The sequence below is a fragment of the Agelaius tricolor genome, unplaced genomic scaffold, assembly GCF_023055355.1.
Source record: "Agelaius tricolor isolate 1412-34295 unplaced genomic scaffold, bAgeTri1.0.p SCAF_2, whole genome shotgun sequence".
In the NCBI taxonomy this organism is placed as follows: Eukaryota; Metazoa; Chordata; class Aves; order Passeriformes; family Icteridae; genus Agelaius; species Agelaius tricolor.
The window spans coordinates 39,762,858-39,780,973 of record NW_027269262.1 but is presented as its reverse complement, the minus strand read 5'-3'; the positions used below and the strand labels follow the sequence as shown (position 1 = coordinate 39,780,973).

At 34.7% G+C, this 18,116-nt stretch overlaps 1 protein-coding gene across 1 annotated transcript in view; it reads left to right on the top strand.

The window, feature by feature from the left end:
* Positions 1 to 1,331: 1,331 nt before the first annotated feature.
* CCDC102B (coiled-coil domain containing 102B) overlaps positions 1,332 to 18,116 on the top strand; it is a 125,263-nt gene continuing 108,478 nt past the window's right edge. The window contains exons 1-3 of the mRNA XM_071448976.1: positions 1,332 to 1,946; positions 3,776 to 3,984; positions 8,546 to 8,654. Of these exons, the coding sequence (XP_071305077.1) occupies positions 1,338 to 1,946; positions 3,776 to 3,984; positions 8,546 to 8,654 (927 nt within the window). The 5' untranslated portion in view covers positions 1,332 to 1,337. The remainder of the gene's footprint in view (positions 1,947 to 3,775; positions 3,985 to 8,545; positions 8,655 to 18,116) is intronic.

Below are 18,116 nucleotides of genomic sequence, written 5' to 3'. Positions count from 1 at the left end.
CTGCTGCATCTGTGTAGTGTTGTTGTGGGGCTCAATGGTACTACACCAGACAGTGATAATGAAGGGAACTGGGAGTCCTTCATTGTCCTTTTCCTCCTCTCATATCCGTACTCCACTACAACAGCTCTCCATAAGCTTCTAACAAATGGCAAATAAATGTCCTGATAATCACGGAAAAGTTGAAAACAGCTGGAAAACTGGAACAAAACATGCAAAAGCTTCTATTCAGTTGAAATGAGACATAACTGAATCATACTGCCAAAACTATCTACTCTTCAGTGTTTTGTTAGCAACATGGGCCTTCTGCATTTCAAATGCAGGTGCTGGCACTAGTTGCTGTAACATATAAACATTTTTTTACAAATGGATATCACAATACAAAAGCAATTTCTTCTTAACTTCTAACAACTTAGTCTTCTATTGAAGTAGTAAGATTCTTAAGTTTATTTATTTGTCTGAATTTTTTGTTTGCTTGCTGTAATTTACATAACCAAGATGAAAAAAAACAAGGAGATATAAGTGGCTAGTCTCTACAGACTGTCCACATCAGCATTTTCTCAGCACTAGGGAAGCAATTTCTGAGAAACTGTTTTTCTTCTAGGCCAAATAAGTAATAAATAATCAAAAGATAAATAATGAAAAAGAATGCAGCAGGATTTACTAGCTGAGTCATACCACTGCCAGGTAGGCGGTACAGTACAGTAATAAGGATAGTGCAACACTTTCAAGAATAATATAAGAATATACTATGTGTAAATCTTCTGGAATTCAGACAGCAAAATAAAGCCCCCTATAAAAAAAATACTTGATTTTTATCTTGAAAAAAGGAAATCCAAAGGTCACAGGGGTTTTGATAATATTTTTTTTTTCTTAGGTATGCAAATTATAAGGCAAGTTTTGCCTAATATGAAGTTCCACAGTTTGGGAAAGGCAAGTAATTCGTGATTGTAGTTCTAGACAAATAACTTCCTCTTACTAGATATTTAAAATATATATTGATTCAATTCAATCTTTTCTTGAAGGAAGAAAGCTTTTGTCTATTTTCTTTTGGCTCAAACATTTTTGAGAGCACTATGATTATTTAATGACTCTTCCTTTGCAAACAAATCCTGGCCAAATAATAGATATGTCTGTTTATGCTGTACTCAAAAAGTATTAAAGAAAATATACTTGAATAGATATTTCTTGTTGATAAAGCACATTTCCAAAACATGAGCAGCATCATTAACTCTCTATTAGAACAGTAAAAACCCCAACTGTTGAAGGTCATTCATACGTTATAATTAATTAAAAGCTAAATTATTGTCTGTCTTTGTCTTTTTTAGGAGTGAAATTAGATGATGAATCAAAGCATTAATTTAGACTCCATTCAGAAACAAATGGAAGAGATAGAGGTTTTTGGGACCCAACCAACACAACCTGATAAATTAGATAGATGTTGGCAACCAGGTGACCATCTGTTTCATTCAAATCTTCCATCTCAAAGTTTCTACCCAAATTCACCTCATTATGCACATATGCATACAAGTTACAGCAGTGATTGGGAAATTTTTGAAGCAGTAAAAATTCAGGAACTGGAGGAAGTCAAAGCCAGAGCTGCCCAAATGGAGAAGACCATGCGCTGGTGGTCAGATTGCACGGCTAATTGGAGGGAGAAATGGAGCAAAGTTAGAGGAGAAAGAAATAAGGCACGAGAGGAAGCAAGACAATTGAGAATCAAACTAGACAGTGTCATAAAAGAGCTAAGTGTGCTTAAAAAAATAAATCAGGATTTACTAAGTGAGAAGGAAAACTTAGGAAATGGAACTGCTTGGAAAACGGAATGCTATTGCTCAGAAATATCCTGTATTAAAAAAGACCAAAGCCTGTTAATGTTTCTGGAACCAGAACCTCCGAAAGACCTAACCAAAATCATCAAAATTACTGGGGCAGAAGACACAAAGAAGGTAAAGAATGGGAAATATTTTTTGTGGTTCATGAAGATGTGATAAAGTATGGATATGTATGTAGAAATGGGATTTTTCAAGATTTTTGACCAAAATACTGCCTGATCCATTCACTAGCAAAACCCTTCAGCCCCCAGACCCACCCATTTAAATTTTTCTAATCCAGAAAAATACAGAAAAAAATTCATACCCTTGCACACTAGATTAGACACTTAAGGAACAGAGGCAGACTGTTATATCCAATAATTTACCATATTGTTTTGATTCTCTCTCATGTTTTACGGTAAGAGGTTACCTCTCTTGTCTGAATTAATCATGTTTTGTATACTTACATTCTTTCTCCCCTCCAAAAAGCATATTAGGTTCTTGACTTCTGAAGAACCTAAAATCTAAAATCATTTAATTCTCTCTGAACTTCAGAAGCATGGGAAGAGGTAGGCAATTCTTTTGCAAATGTTCAAGACTTTTTATTTGATAAGGAGAGCAATTGAATCATTATATAGAATTAAAAAATCAAGTATCAGCATTGTTTTGACAGCTCCTAGCTTTACACAAAAGATACAGGTACATTCATCAAAAATTGAAGTATTTGTTCATGTTTAACTACCTTTAATTCTGTGCCTTGGAATGCACTATATAGTCTTCATAGACAGCACCTTGTAAAAACTTTACTTGTTTTCTGATAGATGACAGTATTTGTAAATATAGGTAAATTTTTTTTCACACATTGAAGGAAAATGTTTTTCCCGCATTGTTGAAAGCAGGAAAGTTTTTACTTTGATTCAAGGGAAATTGCCAAGATCTTAGATCTGTATGTATTCTGTTTTGGAAATTTTACTCTCTAATGCATATTAACACTATTATATTCCTGTGAAATCTGGGGAAAAAATAAAACAAAGAAGGTAATGTTAGTAGCAAGAATAAATTTTGCCAAAAAAGAACACCTTTCATATTTTCAGTCACAAATGTGCCATTAGAAGGAAATACCACAAAATATACTTTAACTATTTTTCCTTAGTATAAAATTTTTTCTACTTAAAAAATGAAAGTTTATATGTGAATGGGAAACATTTTTATTTTTCAGTGGTTTCTAGTATTTTCTGATGTAAATTTTGGGTATTATTCTAAAAACTCAAAACAACAGAGTGATGTGAAAGAGGATTGTCAGTAAACTGCTAAAATGAGATTAGATTTTAAACAAATTTCCTCAGCTATGGTAAAGCAAATATATTTCTAAGGGAAACTTGTTTATAAGAGACATTCAGTCTTCCTCAAAAATGTGTATTTTACTTTTAATTTTTTTCCAATTTTGATATTAGTTTTTCTAGTGTTTTGTATGCAAAACATGTATCTTCAAAATAGATATCTATATACTTTGTTCCTTATGAAAAACTTGTGTAAGCCTGCTTCAATATACTTTACATAAAAAGTTTGAGTTCCTAATGTAAAGTTTCTCAGTGAATTATTTGTATGGATAAATTGCATTGCTGGCTTTATTAGTTCCAAGATTCTGTCTTCACCAGAGTTATAGCCAAAAAAAGAGAAATTGAATATATTTCCTTAGTAAAGACATGTTTGAAGTATTTTGGATATGAAGCTTGTCATAACAGAAGCTGTGAGATATTAGAAAGCTATAGTTATTTAAATATACTGAAATTTTTGCACCTTCTACCCATACACAGTCCAACTGTCTAAGATGTTACCTATTTACTTTTTTTCTCCTATATTCCTTAAATGTCTAGAAGAGCCTTGGTAGGCCCTGCTAGAGCTATGTTAGACTTTTTGCTTCACTTATGTTTTTCTCAGGTGTCATATTTTTGTTTTCTCAGGATGTAAACAAAGACCAAAGCAATGACAACAAAAAAATCACCCCAAAGCCTCCCAATTTCTTCTCCAATGGACTTCCCAGCATCTTTTTGGAGGAACCTGAAATATGTTTGGGTACTACAGCTAAGACAACAGAGAATGATTTAATACATGTATCAATCTTAAATTTGCATTTGGCTGAGATGAGGAAAATCCTACAGAAGGAAAGAGAGTAAGTGCAAAATATATCCTACTTTTGGAATTCTCATAGAGGGGTTGAAGACAGTTTCAAAAATAGATATGGTGATGTTGGCATTTAGAGCTCATATCTTCTAAACTTTATTCATTGCTATTTGCAAGGCTTTAATAAGAATTTAGAGAAACAATTCAGCAAAGTGTGAACAATTGTTTTCTTTGGCTTATCTGTCATTTAAATAAGAGGTGTCCCATACAAATATGCAATCTGGTATTGATGCAGTGATATTTAATGTATGTTATAACTAGTTATTGGAGTGCTTTGTGCATAATAACAAATTTTCATATACTCTACCAGCAGCCTTTGAAAGAGTCCAACTGTAGAATGGCAAAGGCTGTTTTTGAATTCAAAAGATATGAATCAGCTGCAAAATTCTGTTAACCTCTTCACTTGTAGCAAAGTCTGTGTTAAAAGCCTGTAACAAAGAGGGAGTTACAGATTTATTGTACACTTATGTAGCATATCAAATTTGCCTGACATAAATACTAAATGTATATTTTGGTGGCCTAAAAGAAGTTTTATGTTGTATAAATGTTCAACATTAAGAAAGATTGAATCTCACCAGAAAGGCTTTCCAAGGAAACATGGAGCATGTGATGTATGATGATGTAGTAGTAGACTTCAGGCTGTAATTACAGGGGACGGTAATTTCAAAATCAGTTGAAGTTAATTAGAAAACTAAAAGGAAGAAAATGCCCTGTGTATTGCAAATACAGTCAACACTTTCAGTTCAGAGAGTCTTCAATGGTAAACTGTGCTGAAGAATTTCCTTCCTGTCAGTTTATTTCACATTTCCTGTCTTTTTATTTAATAACTGTCATGTACATAGTACAGGTCTGAGGTAAAGAATCCTTTCAATTCCTAACTAATATTTTATGTGCTTTTTTATATGAATTAAATAGTTGCAGAAAGCATACAATAATTCTCTAGTTGAATCATATAGCAGAAGATGGCCATGCTCTCTCTCCTTAAAAGGTATTTCATTTGCCTGTGAAAGCAAATATATGTGTGAGTTAGGAGACTGATGCCTCACATACCCATTTTCCTGGGGTAGAAATATTTAGGGGCCTGGGTAGTTCATCAGCAATGAAGTATGCATACATATATAATAACTTTTTTTTAGAAAATGGATAATATTTCCACTCACTTTTAGTCACTTCTCAGGCAAAACTTTAATATGTTTTGGTTTGTCTCTTTGTTCACATGCCTCTCTAACCAATTTTTAGCTGCACTTCACAAAGACAGATTTTTTCATTTATTCATTTTTTCATGTATTTATTTTTTCATTTTTTTCATTTATGAATAATTTCATATTCATTTCTTTTATACTGCGGTATAAGACAATAAATTTACTGGCACACAGTTAGAACCGGGGCACGTTTATAACATGCAACATGTGGCAATGCCAACCTCAGGCAGCAAAAATGCTCACCGAGCTGTGATTCCACATAACAGCAGGGATTGTACAGCAACTCCTTCTCCAGGAGGGCAACATTTCCTGCATGCAGAGATGTTATGCAAGCAGAAGATATGCAACTTCTAAGTATGAAGCAACTATATTTGGCAATGCAGACAGTCAATAGCTAGGAATAATGTTACTAGGATAAGTATTATAATAGCCACCAGTCTCTTGAGATAGCTGATGAATCTATATTAAGCAGGCTGTCACCTGCTAGCTCAGAAAGGGTTGGTCTCCACCACTTTGTAGAATTGGCTGATTTTGCCATATTTCCAACTTCAGATTTCCAGTTTTCTCTCTTAGGTTTTGTTCTTGCTCATGTCAGTATTTTTACTCCTGTATTCTGGAGTTGCTAGTAATGACTATCTCAACAATCTCACCCCGTTTGCATTTTTACTCCCCTTATCTTGTGTGGCTCTAGCTTAAGTATTTTCTCACAGCTTCTTTCTCACAACTTAGCAATTTTCTCAGTGAACTCGAGCCAAGAACACACAGCTGTGTTGCATCAAAAGCAAACAGATAATAGACAGCTTGAACCCTAAGGCCAGAGGTTACTTTAGCAGTCAGTATGATCTTACTCATACAGCAGAGGACTTCTCAGCAGTTTCCTGGTTTATATGCAGCACCCTGAACTCTGACTGCATTTTTCTAGAGTCAAGTTAGCTTATGCAAATCCAGTGTTTGAATTTCCCTCTAAGTTACCTAACTAGTAAACTTCTTGGTTTCCCAACTCTCTCTGCAAGATATTTGCTTTTTCACCCTGAGAAGACTTCTGCTTTTTGCATTCTGCTTAGAGCTATCATCAGTAATGTTGACATAACCTTATGCACACCGATCAGGCTTTGCAAAGGACAAAAGGAAAGAAGGTCTAAAAGAAATAAAAGTAAAGAGATGAAAATTTATGTTTTGACATTCAAAAAATATCTTGCCTTGGGTTTGCAGTGTAAAATTACACACCAACATTCTCTACTGGGTACTAATGGCTCACATCAATTACACATTTAAGGTCCTTTAGCATGAATGGAAATTACAAACCTTATGAGTAGCTCAGCATTTTGCATAATCATTTGCTTAAAATAGCTATCTTTTGTCATCAAGATTGTAATCTTGGATCAGTGTTCTCATCTAAATTGTCTTCTAGTTTTAAGATAGTAATTTGTTGTGTTTGAACTTAAAAGTGTTTATTTCCTCTAAAACCAAAAGCCCACAAACTAGTTGACTGCTAGTTGATAATATTAAAGAAGAACCTCTTAAGACTGGCTGGGTAACGCAGACAATGGATACAAAAGGCTCTGACTAAGCAACAAAAAATCCTCTTTTTTCCTACGGGGATCACTGAACACTGGCACTGGTTTCCCAGGAAGGTTGCTGAGTCTGCGTCCTTGGAGAGATTCAAAAGATCTGGACATGGTCCTGAGCAATCAGTTCCAGGCAACCCTGCTTGAGCAGGGGGTTTGCACCAGATGGCCTCCTTGGGGTCACTCTCAACCTCAACCATTTTCTGTAATTCTGTGATTTAATTAGATAATGAGTTAAAATGTCTCCTTACAAGATCCATGAAACATGCTCTGAACTTGATTCTAGTAAGTAAGTTGCTTCTGATGTCTGCTATATTCTTTCTTCCACTCTTTGTTTCCTTTATTTAAATAGTAATCTTTATGTAATCAGAATAATTTCTTTCAATTAGTGGTATCAGAGGGAAGTGATCTCACTTAATTACTGTAACACAAAACAAAACTAGTGTCTTCTAAATAAGCAAAACATACTGTATATTCCTGTTTTACTTTTCAGAATAGACCATTTCTGAGGACTTTCACTGCATTCAGTACAGTCAATAGGCAATTATTCAAAGTATTAGAATGCCATCTTTCATGCTTTCACTTTCCACTGTATTAAATGTCCCACTAAGAATACTCTTAGTTCCCCCATGAAGTCATGATATCATTCCAATGAAATATCCCATCACTTTGAAAGCAAAACGGTTGAGTTGAAATGCATGAAATACATATTGCTCCATTTTGCTTTGTGAATAATGGTCTTTATTTTCTTACTGTAATGTTATGGGATTTCTAGGTCCTTGCTAACATAAGCTGTGCTATATACTAAATCTAAGCAGAAAAAGGAGATCCCTGATTCAAGAACATTAGGTTTAGGTATAAAAGAGGAGAGAAGGAGATATTTCATTATAGTGGATTGCTTCATTAGAGTAGCTGACATTGCTTCCAGGACCTGAGTCAGTCCAGTCAGAGGCAACTCTTGTTATCTCTGTGCAAGCCTGCAGTCTGCTGCATAGAAATGTCCCAGACAAATTCCATCAATACACTTTGCTTCAATATGTGAATATTTAAACCAAATATTCTCAAAATATAGTTCTAGTAAGCCTGGCAATAACATCTTTGTTAAAAATGTTGAAAAATTATGTTAGCCTCCATTAAAATAGAATATTACTACTGTGGCACACAACAGTTTCTTTAATTGCCAAGTATTAGAATTTTCTTTTCAACTATTTCATATTTTTCACATTGTACAGGCATACCACTTCTACACTAAATATTACATTTTCCTAAAATTCTTCTAGCAGTTTCTTCCAGGAGCTATTATTTTTTTAAAACATGAAATATACATCTTTTAATATTATTTTTTTTTACACTTAACATAAATCATCTTTTGTTTCTGGTCTTTATAGTGGATATTTCCCCCTGTGTGTTTAATCTGCTGTTTGTACTAAATACAAGTGATGTAATATGTTTTCTTTGAGGATCTTCACTAATGTGAAGAAACTTGTGATAAATTAGGTGGCCTGAACCACTAACTGAAGTTAAATTTTCTTCAGTTTATCCCAAAATTTTATTTCATTTAAAGTTTCAATACTGTACTACTGGATTTCTGTTTTCCCTTTAACTATTATTTTTACTTAATATTTTGGACTAATTATGCAATGATAATAAAAGTTTCTAGAAAAGCCAAGATATAACATTGACAAAGGCATGACTCAAGCTATGAGAAGGAAATTCAAAGTAATTTTTGTTCTGTCAGCTTCAAAATTGTACAATACTAAATTTTAAAATACTTTTTTAGAATGAATGTATTTCTGGAGAAAGAAATGGAAAAGATGGAAAATGAATTATTTTTTTGGAAATGGAAATATGAAGAACTGAGACAAACCAAGCTGGAAATCCTGAAACAGGTATGTTAGCAGTAAATTATTATCACATGGAGTTAGAAAATTTAGACTTCCAATTTCCTGTGTTGTAGCTGAGTAAATTTGCATCCAGGGTTTATGAATGTGATAAATCCACCATTTATCAATGATTATTCTGTGTAGCCAGGTGGGAGGGACCTGGTGGGGGTGTGTGGATGCTGCCACGGCAGCGCAGGTGCTGGGGAGCTGTGAGAGTGGCACCGGGATGGCTCCACAGGCTCCCAGGAAGGACCAGCCAGAGGTGGCAGGCTCCATGCCCCTTCCCATGTGTGGTGAGGCTGGTGGTCCCAATGTACAGCAATGTGTGATCAGGGTCCAGTGTGCCCTGTGTGCAGAGAGAAAGGGCCCACGTGGGGTGAGGGAATGTTCAGGAAAGCCCTGCCACCCTTCCTGAGAGGCTGGAGAAATAGAGCAGTAGAGGTGTAGAAATTGCCTGAAAAAATGTGTTGTCCCCATCAACCTGGACAAGGAAGTAAGGCTGGGCAGGATTAGAGAAGGCAAAGAGGAGATTAACAAGATCTTCATAGGGATCCAGAAATAAAAAAGTCTGAACCACATGGGAGGGGCAGCCAGAGGCTGTGAGTTTCACAGTGAATTGAGTCCCACAGTAGGAGGGCTGGAAAGGTATGTCCTCCAGGAACTGTAGGATTGCTCTTTTTACAGATCTGCAGTTCAAAAGTGAAATAAGAGAAGAAAGCAATAACTTGTGAGGCACCAGAACCAGCTTTAACACACACCATGCATTAACATCAGAAGGAAGCAGCAAGTGGCAGTAGTAGGAGGCTTGCTCCTGTGAGGATAGAAACCCCTGTGCTCCCCACTTGCTTTTTTGAGGTTTATGTGGCTTGCTGTGGGCTAGGATCCAGAAAATTGTAGAGAGATTGCCAAGGTCTGTCCAGTGCATAGACTGCTATGCTGCTACTCATCCCGATGGGCACCAGCTAGGAGCATATTGGGAATAATCACAGAGCTCTGGGTTGAGGTCATGGGGACCTGAACTAGGAAAGGAAGCAATGAGAGATTACAGACCACAGTGAAATAAAGAAGAGGTGGTCAGCTGGAAAACATAGGGCGTAGGTTGATAGGAGCATGAAAGACTTCAGTAATGATAAAACAATGTGAAGGGACACTCGCCTCAAATGTTGATTAAAAAATGCACACATCCTAGGAAACAAGCAGGGAGAATTAGAGCTGTATGTGGTTACAGAACTACAATGTTGGAATGATTCAAATGCTGTGCCAAGTCCATGCAGCTGGAGTACTGTGAAGGACTTCTAGAAACACTGGCAAGGAAGGGCTGAGGGAATGGAAGTTGCCCTCAGATCTAAAAGCAGCTCAGCTCTTTTGAGGTCTCCAGAAGGATGGGGGATAATCAGACTTGTGAATTTAGGATCAGAGGACAGGCCAGTGAGGGTGTCATTGTGGTAGGAGTTTGTTACAGACGACCTAATTAGGAAACAAAAAAGTGTTTAAAGAACACAGATCTCAGAGTTGTAAATCCCAGCTCTCGTGGGTGACTACAGCTGCTAGAAAGTTAGAATAGCTGGTGCAATCACAAAGATTTCAGTGGGGTTTCAGGAATAAATTCTTGCTGAAGACCAAAAAGTGGTGATGAATAGCTGGATCTGCTGTTGACTAATATGAAGGAAACTAACTGGTTATGTGATGATGAATAATTTCCTCCTCTGTGGTAGCTTTGAAATAGCAGTGTCAGTCACCCTAAAAGAAGAAAGGCAAGCAGCAGAGTACAGACTCTGAACCTAAGGAGAGCAGGATATTGCCTTAGTCAGGGAACTGCTGGGAAGGCTCCCATGGGACGCAACTCTGATAGGTAAACAAAGGAGTCAACCCAACCTGTCAGGCCTTGGAGTACGACCAAGTTTTGTCCTAATACTCAGGAGAACAGGTAGATGCACCAGGAGACCGATTTGGCTCAGCAGGGCACTCATGGTGGAGGTCTGACGCCAGAAAGCAATGTACTTTTACATTGAAGGAGTAATTTAAGAACATTGACTGGTTGTGTTGGTGTTAGGAAATACATGTTCATTTCAATCTGTGTCCATGATTAGAAGAATAAAAAATATTTGTATTGCAGTTTTCAGGTTTTAACTTTCAGGACAATGGATAGAGGACCTCTTTGGTCCAACAAAACTCAAGATGTATGCTTGTACAGCTAAACATAGATGGTGAATTTAAACTGTCCTATGAATTTAACATCTCCAATTTTGAATAATGGAGGGAATTTAATTAGTTTTCTTTCATGTTCTGGAAAGAATTGCAAGCAGTCTATTAAATCTCAAGTTCCAGTTAATAGGTGATGCATATGCAACACAGCAGCAAACCAATATCTATCTTTCATATTTGAGTTCCTTTAAATTTTAGTTCTTTATTTTCTGTTTGCTCATTAAGTAGGATTTTAGCTTGTTATACTTGTGCCAAACAGAGGAAATCTAGGTTTAGTTAATAGTTTTGCTTAAGAAATTTAATCTTCATGAAATGCTTTATGGCACTGTCATCAGGAATAGAACAACAGGAAGTAAAAATTTTCTGAGAATTCAGTGGAGATAGAGAACAATATTTATGCATTTGCATGTCTACATATATGTGTTTCTGCTTTTTTCTTGGGAACATGCTCAATTGCTTTAATTACTAACAGGAGGTAATATTTTAAGCTTTCTTTTCAGCTTCTGACATTTATGACATAAATCTCATTTTTAAATTGCAGAAAAGAACACTGATCTGGATGAATCTGACTAATCTGAATGAAATTATTTCTATCAGTGGAGGGGGTTTCTGTAAGTGGAAACTCTACTGAAATAAACCAAACCTTGTGTGTTGACAACACAGATGTGAATATTACTCACTATATATTACTGTTGAGAAATGGATGCTGGAACAACAGACAAGAATTTTGACAGTGAAAAATTTGAAAGTGGAATAAAGCAAAGTGCAGACATCTACTAGGCTAAGCATGGGATCTGATTCCAAGATAAATTTCCAATATTAAATCACAAAGGAATTTCTAGATTAAAAGCAGTTCAATCATTACATCTGGATTATTTTCATGTCCTTGACTAAATTAATCTGCTATTTCCTTTGGTAGATTGCCTAACAGTCCCACTGTGAATGTGAAAAAAAGTGCTTGGTTTGCAAGTGACCGTGCCACTGCAAATTAAACCATTTTTAGGAGTGGATAGCTCTTCTAGCCTTTTGGAAGTTGGAGAGATTTTGGGGAATGTTAGAAACTTCACAGCTGTCAAGACTTGATTATTAGCGCTCCCAGTAACTAATCACTTTCTTTAGTTACTTTCATTAAAAGACAAGTATTTACTCATCTTGGAATAAACTAAATATGGAAAGCCTTGGTGATCTTGATGATCGTTGTTTTAACATATTATCCATTCAGCATCAATTTGGAAGTTGCAAATAAGTTTTCAATATATTGAGCTCATTAAAAAAAGTAGTAAAGTGATAATCTATGATCATAGTAACCATGAGCATTATAGGCAGCTTTGTGTGACACTAGCATTGATCTTGACTTGTTTGGGGTCGTAAATTAGACCATTTTAACAGGTACAATAGAAAGTTGCGTTTGGTGTTGTAACTGATAATTTCTTTGTTCCAAGAATTCTGTTCATCCATTAAAAGATATAAAACACTTTGTTATTTTAAAAACAAGAAAGAAATTACTCCGTATAAAATTACACTAATTGTTGTATTTGCATGAGTATCTACAGAAAGGCAAAAATTGTTTGAAAGGCTGTTGAGTAAAGAAAGAGTATTGACATTAGATAGACTTGGGTTTAAAGTAAACTTTGTTGGAAAGAGTAGGAATCTTTAAGTTCTCTGAAGAACATGAAAATTTTACATCTATAATTTTGCTTGTTGAAATGTCCCCAGGAATGGAGTATCCAATTTTTTCAGATACAGTTTAGTTTACAGCTCAATTAACCATCAGTCTTAGAAACACAAAAATTATGTCTGAGTTTGATTAGTTAGGTCTGTGGACTCTGGAAAACAAAGCAAATCCTTGGTGTGTTGCTGTGCTTTGTAAACACAGAATTGGAATCAGCAAGCCTGTTGAAGTTTTAGGTTATAGAATGATCATTTTATCTTATGTACAATAAAACATTCTTGTTTATACTCATTGCAAATCTTCCTCAAAATTTTATATCCATCCTTATAAATCCTGAATGATGTGCTTTTCTGGTCATTTAAGAGTTAAATAAGATGGAATATTTACAAAACTATCCTGAAAAAAGTGGAAAATTGCATGTACTACTATAGTCCACTGGTGTGCACTGTAGACTTACAAATGCCACTATAGGCAGTGCAGGTCTATGTTTAAAAGAATTTTCAGTTAGCTGAAGTACAGAATGTACTCTTCCTCTATATTAATTAGTGCTTTGGTAGTTAATGGGGGAAATTCATATCCCTGTTTGTGGGATATGAGGTAAAAAATACACTAATTGGTAGTTAAATCTTCTTGGAACATCAGTGATAAAAAAGTATACCTAGATAAAAAGGAACACAAGCTAAATGAACATTTTGTGTATTTGGCAGAGACATTTCTGTTCTTCCTCTTTTTTTTTTTTTTGTTTACAATTGAAAGTAAGTCACCAGTTATTGATTTTGTGATAGAGCCAAAAAAAACCACCTTTAAACATTTTTTAAAACAAATGTTTTCTGTTCTCTCTTTCAGTATATAGATGTTTTACACTATATTACAACAATCTATGTATTGCTACTTAGGAGCATTACTTTCTTTAAGAGATTGTGAATGTTTTCCTACCTGTTGTTCCCAGGTGAAGGAAGCTCCACTGATGTAAGTGAAGCTTCTGGATAAATCACATCTTCTCCTATCACTGTAAACATTTAAATGCTCTTTAAAGTGCAACGGCCTATTTGGAGGCTCAGGTTGAAAACAGGTAGATCTTGTTAAAGACTCTGAATGATTTCTATCTTCTCCAGAAATCTTTATTCTGAAGTTACCTTATAGTGTGAAGGTGCTACACAGCTGTTTACCTGAAATTGCTTTTTTCATTCACTTAGGACATTTATGAAATAGAAAAGCGATACTCTTATAATCTTAGAGAAAATTTAGATACATATAGTAAGATCATCCATTCTGCCACATACTCTTCACCTGACTCAAAAAATGCCTTCTGACTGTTCCTTGAATCCTGCAGAAAGAATAGTAATTATCAGACATAAACCTGAATGGCTGTACTGGCTCCTGTGAATTACTCTGTTTAATTTCTTACCTAAGATGCCCAGAAATGTTGAGTATTTTGCATGGCTATCATAGGAAAACAATTCTGTACAAAAAATTTTTATAGTGCTTTTATAGAGACTAGACAGTAGTCTATTTTAGCATGCAAAGGGAGTTTTTATAAAGTTTGATATCAGAAGCCTCAAGGCTGAGATTTAAAATATCACTTGGCAATTTTCTGTAAACAACATCTGAATTGTTTGAGAATGCAAATGACTTCATAGAATGGAATCTTGGTGCAGTTAATTTTCCTGTAATAAAATCTCATTATTTTTAGACTAGGTCTAGAATTTTGAGTGTTCCTGTGTAAATTATAATAAATGACAGGTGGTCAGACAGTAAGGACAGAATTCTGTATTGTTGCTTCAGCAGCAATTCTTGCAAAGAGTTAACTATTCTTTACACTCTTTTCATATATCAGGTCCCTGTTCATATTTAGTTTTATCTCTGGAAATGACATACTTAATGTTCTTAGTGTCCAGCATAAAGTATAATTTGTCATACTGTGTAAAATTAAGGTTCCATTTGATGTTTATTTTTCCACAAATCTAATTTGGAAAGTGCAGGATAAGCCTTTAGTTTCATTGACATTTTTGCTCATACTGGCTTCTGACAAGATATTTAAACTCCATTGAGTCATACTTGCCAATATTTTCTCTGTCTTCATTACACAATTTGCATTGAAAACACCAAGCAAGACAAGGATTATTTATTGTTTATTTTTTATTTAAGGACAAGTGAGAGATGAAAAGTTATTTCTGTGAGAAAGCATGTTGAGAAGGAACGTGTGCATGCTGAAACATATTTCTGCACACAGATTTTCTGTGAAAGGAACACCATGCCTAAATGGCACCATTTGAGGAGGTTTGTTTAGCCTGTTCTGCCACTGGCAGAAAGTAGAACTTGGTGGTGAAACGAGGAAGATGAGGGAGGAATGTGCAAATGCACACACTCATAGATGTGTGTGTATTTGCGTGTTTGTGTACATGAAGCGATCTTGGTCTTTGGGATGAGTCAAGGTGCTCCTTCCCAGAGCAGGGGAGTTGGATCTAGATGATCTTTGAGGTTCCTTCCAATTCAGGTCATTGTATGATTCTATGATTGCATCTTTAATTAAAATAATTTTTCATAGTTCAGATTGAAAGGCCCAAAATCATGACAAAGTTGCTTCTTAATCATGTATTAATGCGGTCTGTTCGCCATATGGCTCTCTATATCAGAAATTAATTCTTTGCAGTGTATAGTTAAAAAAAAAGGCTTTTTAATATCTAATTTCTAAAATATGTTTAACTGTCCTCAATTTAACTTTTGGTATTGTATTTTAGCATTCATTTAGTTGTTAAAGTAAATATTTCTGCTAGTGGTCTTACTTGTCATTCATCCACATAAAATCAGCTTGGGCTGAATTTACTTGAAAACAGTAACAAACCACTGAAGAATTAAATGTAACAACAGGTAGAATGTTGAAAATTGATGACATTAAAGGTATTTAATTAAAGATAGAAGCATTTTGCAGTTAGTGATTCAGTTCCTTTTTTTTATTCTTATCTGGAAAAAGGGAGCAATGTGCCACTTAAAAATTAACAATCTAATTTGGGAGGAGGCTTGACTGGAAAAACCGCTTTAGATAATTTTCTTCCATTTTGAAGCAAAACTTTCACACTGGTGAAATACTGCATATTTCTTCAAGTAACAGCATGAGTGATACCTTGAAGTCAATGAGAAATCTGCTGGTATCAATATACCTTTGATCAGTTCCTAAACTATGTAGTAACAGGTGATTAGGAATTGTCACAAAAGATTCTTCACTTGTAACACTTGTAACTTCAGATTACCAGTATGATGTTATATTTTGGGTATGGCTCAGATAAAACAGAAGACATGTACACTGTAAGCAGTAGAACCATTGCTACAGGCACTTTCCACCAGACCACTGCTCTACAGAAATTATTTTATGTAACTGCTTATCTAGATCAAACAACTAAAGCTGTATATTTCAGGTTCTTACTCTGAAAGGAGAGCTGTATGGAGAAATGACCTATGATATATTTATCTGAACTCTAAGCAGCACAACACTTTTAAATTTCCTTGAACAAGTAATTTCCTCTATTTCTTGAATCCTATTGAACTTACAGATCAGAGGAGAAAACAAGCTTGAATACTGGTTTAATCTGTCCTTTTTAGCAGGTGTTGTTAATGTTTAAGGAAAAACCTTACTGCATCAGAACATGGAAACTTTAGGAATCTGTTGTATTATAGTGCAATTTATCTGTGCTTTAATTAACATTGGTATCATATCTTGTACTCATCAAAGAACCTTGATGCCATTTTGATTTTCGTGAATTTTTCACATTATGTCAAATCAGACTTGCAAATTTTAATTAAATATGTTGGTATGGATGCTTTTCCTACAGGAAAGTAATGATTGCAAATTCTAGTGTGGTTTCACACTATTTAGTATTCTAGTAGTCTGACATGTATTTATTTGTAGAGACCTAGAGTTACAGAAAACATCCTATTCCCAGCATCCCTTGACCATTAATCTGAAAAGTCAACAGTTCTCATCTGTAAGATAAGGGAACTTGTGTAGTCCCTAAGTTAAATGTAGAGACTTTGACTGTTGCTGTCATTTTGATGGTTTTTGTTATGATTCATTACCAGTTACATGAAAAAATGTACTGTAAGTTTAGTTAGTATCTTATTTTCCAATATATCAATTAACATTCCTATTATATCTTTAATATTATTAATTTGATAGTATTGTATTAACAATTAAAATTGGGTTGAACAGTGTTCTGATCTGCAACATGTAATACCCACACAGTTTAGGAACTTCTTGAGACTGAGGAGAATTTGAACTTGTTTGCAATGCTTCCTAATTATGCTGACCATTATTGATTTTTCTGTTTCCTTACAGTTCTTTATTTAGCTATACGTTTTTCTCAATTCAACAATATAAAGTGAGGATGGAAAGTTGGCTAAGAAATTGGTTGTAAGCAAAAGAGTTATTGACCATCTGTACAGCAAATAAAACTTCACAAACAAACAAATAAACAAATATATTACCCATTGCACTATTTACTCTTTTTCCAGATGATTTTCTACATGTCTGCATTCATCTTCTTATGACCAATCCCTGTATTTTTGAGGAAGGGTTGTCATCTTCCTTTTACAGTACTTATTAGAATGACTTATGACATATTCTAGTTTGTAAATTAATTACTAATAATAACTACATAAACACACAGCAGTAGATAACTATTTGAAGTAACAGAAGGCAAGCTTTTATAATCCTGATTGCAATTAAATTTCTAGGCTGTTTATTTTTAAAAATACCAAATATAAAAATTATTTTCTGTAAATGATATATAAATTGTTATTGCTTGGAAAGTTAAGAATGAAAATTTAATTTGTCTGGTCATTTCTTTCCATAGAATAGGAGCTCATTTTTGCTTCCATTAAGGTATGTACATGTAGTTCTACTCAGAGGCATACAAATCTATTTTTTATCTTGCTATTAAAAAGAGGTTTTGCATTAGTCAGTCTCAGGTCTCCCAGGGCTTAGTCTGTGTTCCTTATTTTAGGAAGAAGCTTGTTGTATTAGGTTTGACTCGGAAAAACAGCCAAAAATCCACATACATACATGGTCCCCTCCCCCTGATAAGAACACTAGTAACAGAAGTAAGCTAAATGCAGATAAAAAAAAATCTTAAAACAGGAAACTTCAATCTTCAGCAATACTTGGATGAAAAGAGAATTAAGCAAAGTTTAATAAAAAATTTCAGGTGTTATTTAAAAAAAACAGAACAAAAAACCCACCAAGATTCTCAGCAGGGGCCTATTTTACTTTCCTTTAAAATATAAACCAGAATGTCTGGAATTGAGCTTTTCAGCACAGAGTAAGGAATCATTCAGCCCTCCTCTCCCTCTCATGAAACTAAGATGTCAGTGAGGAAAATTAAGGGGTGAAGGTTCCTGCTTTGCTTCAAATTTTTTTGATTAAGAATGCCCAAAACCTCTACCTCTGAGATTTCAAATTACATTCAGAAAAATATTAATGTAATCCTATGCCTAAAACAATCTTTGCCATTTACTTAGAATTTTTAACATAGTTTGTTTATTCTATAACCACTGCCACCCCTTCTGTGTTTTATCATAATCCAATCAACTATGAG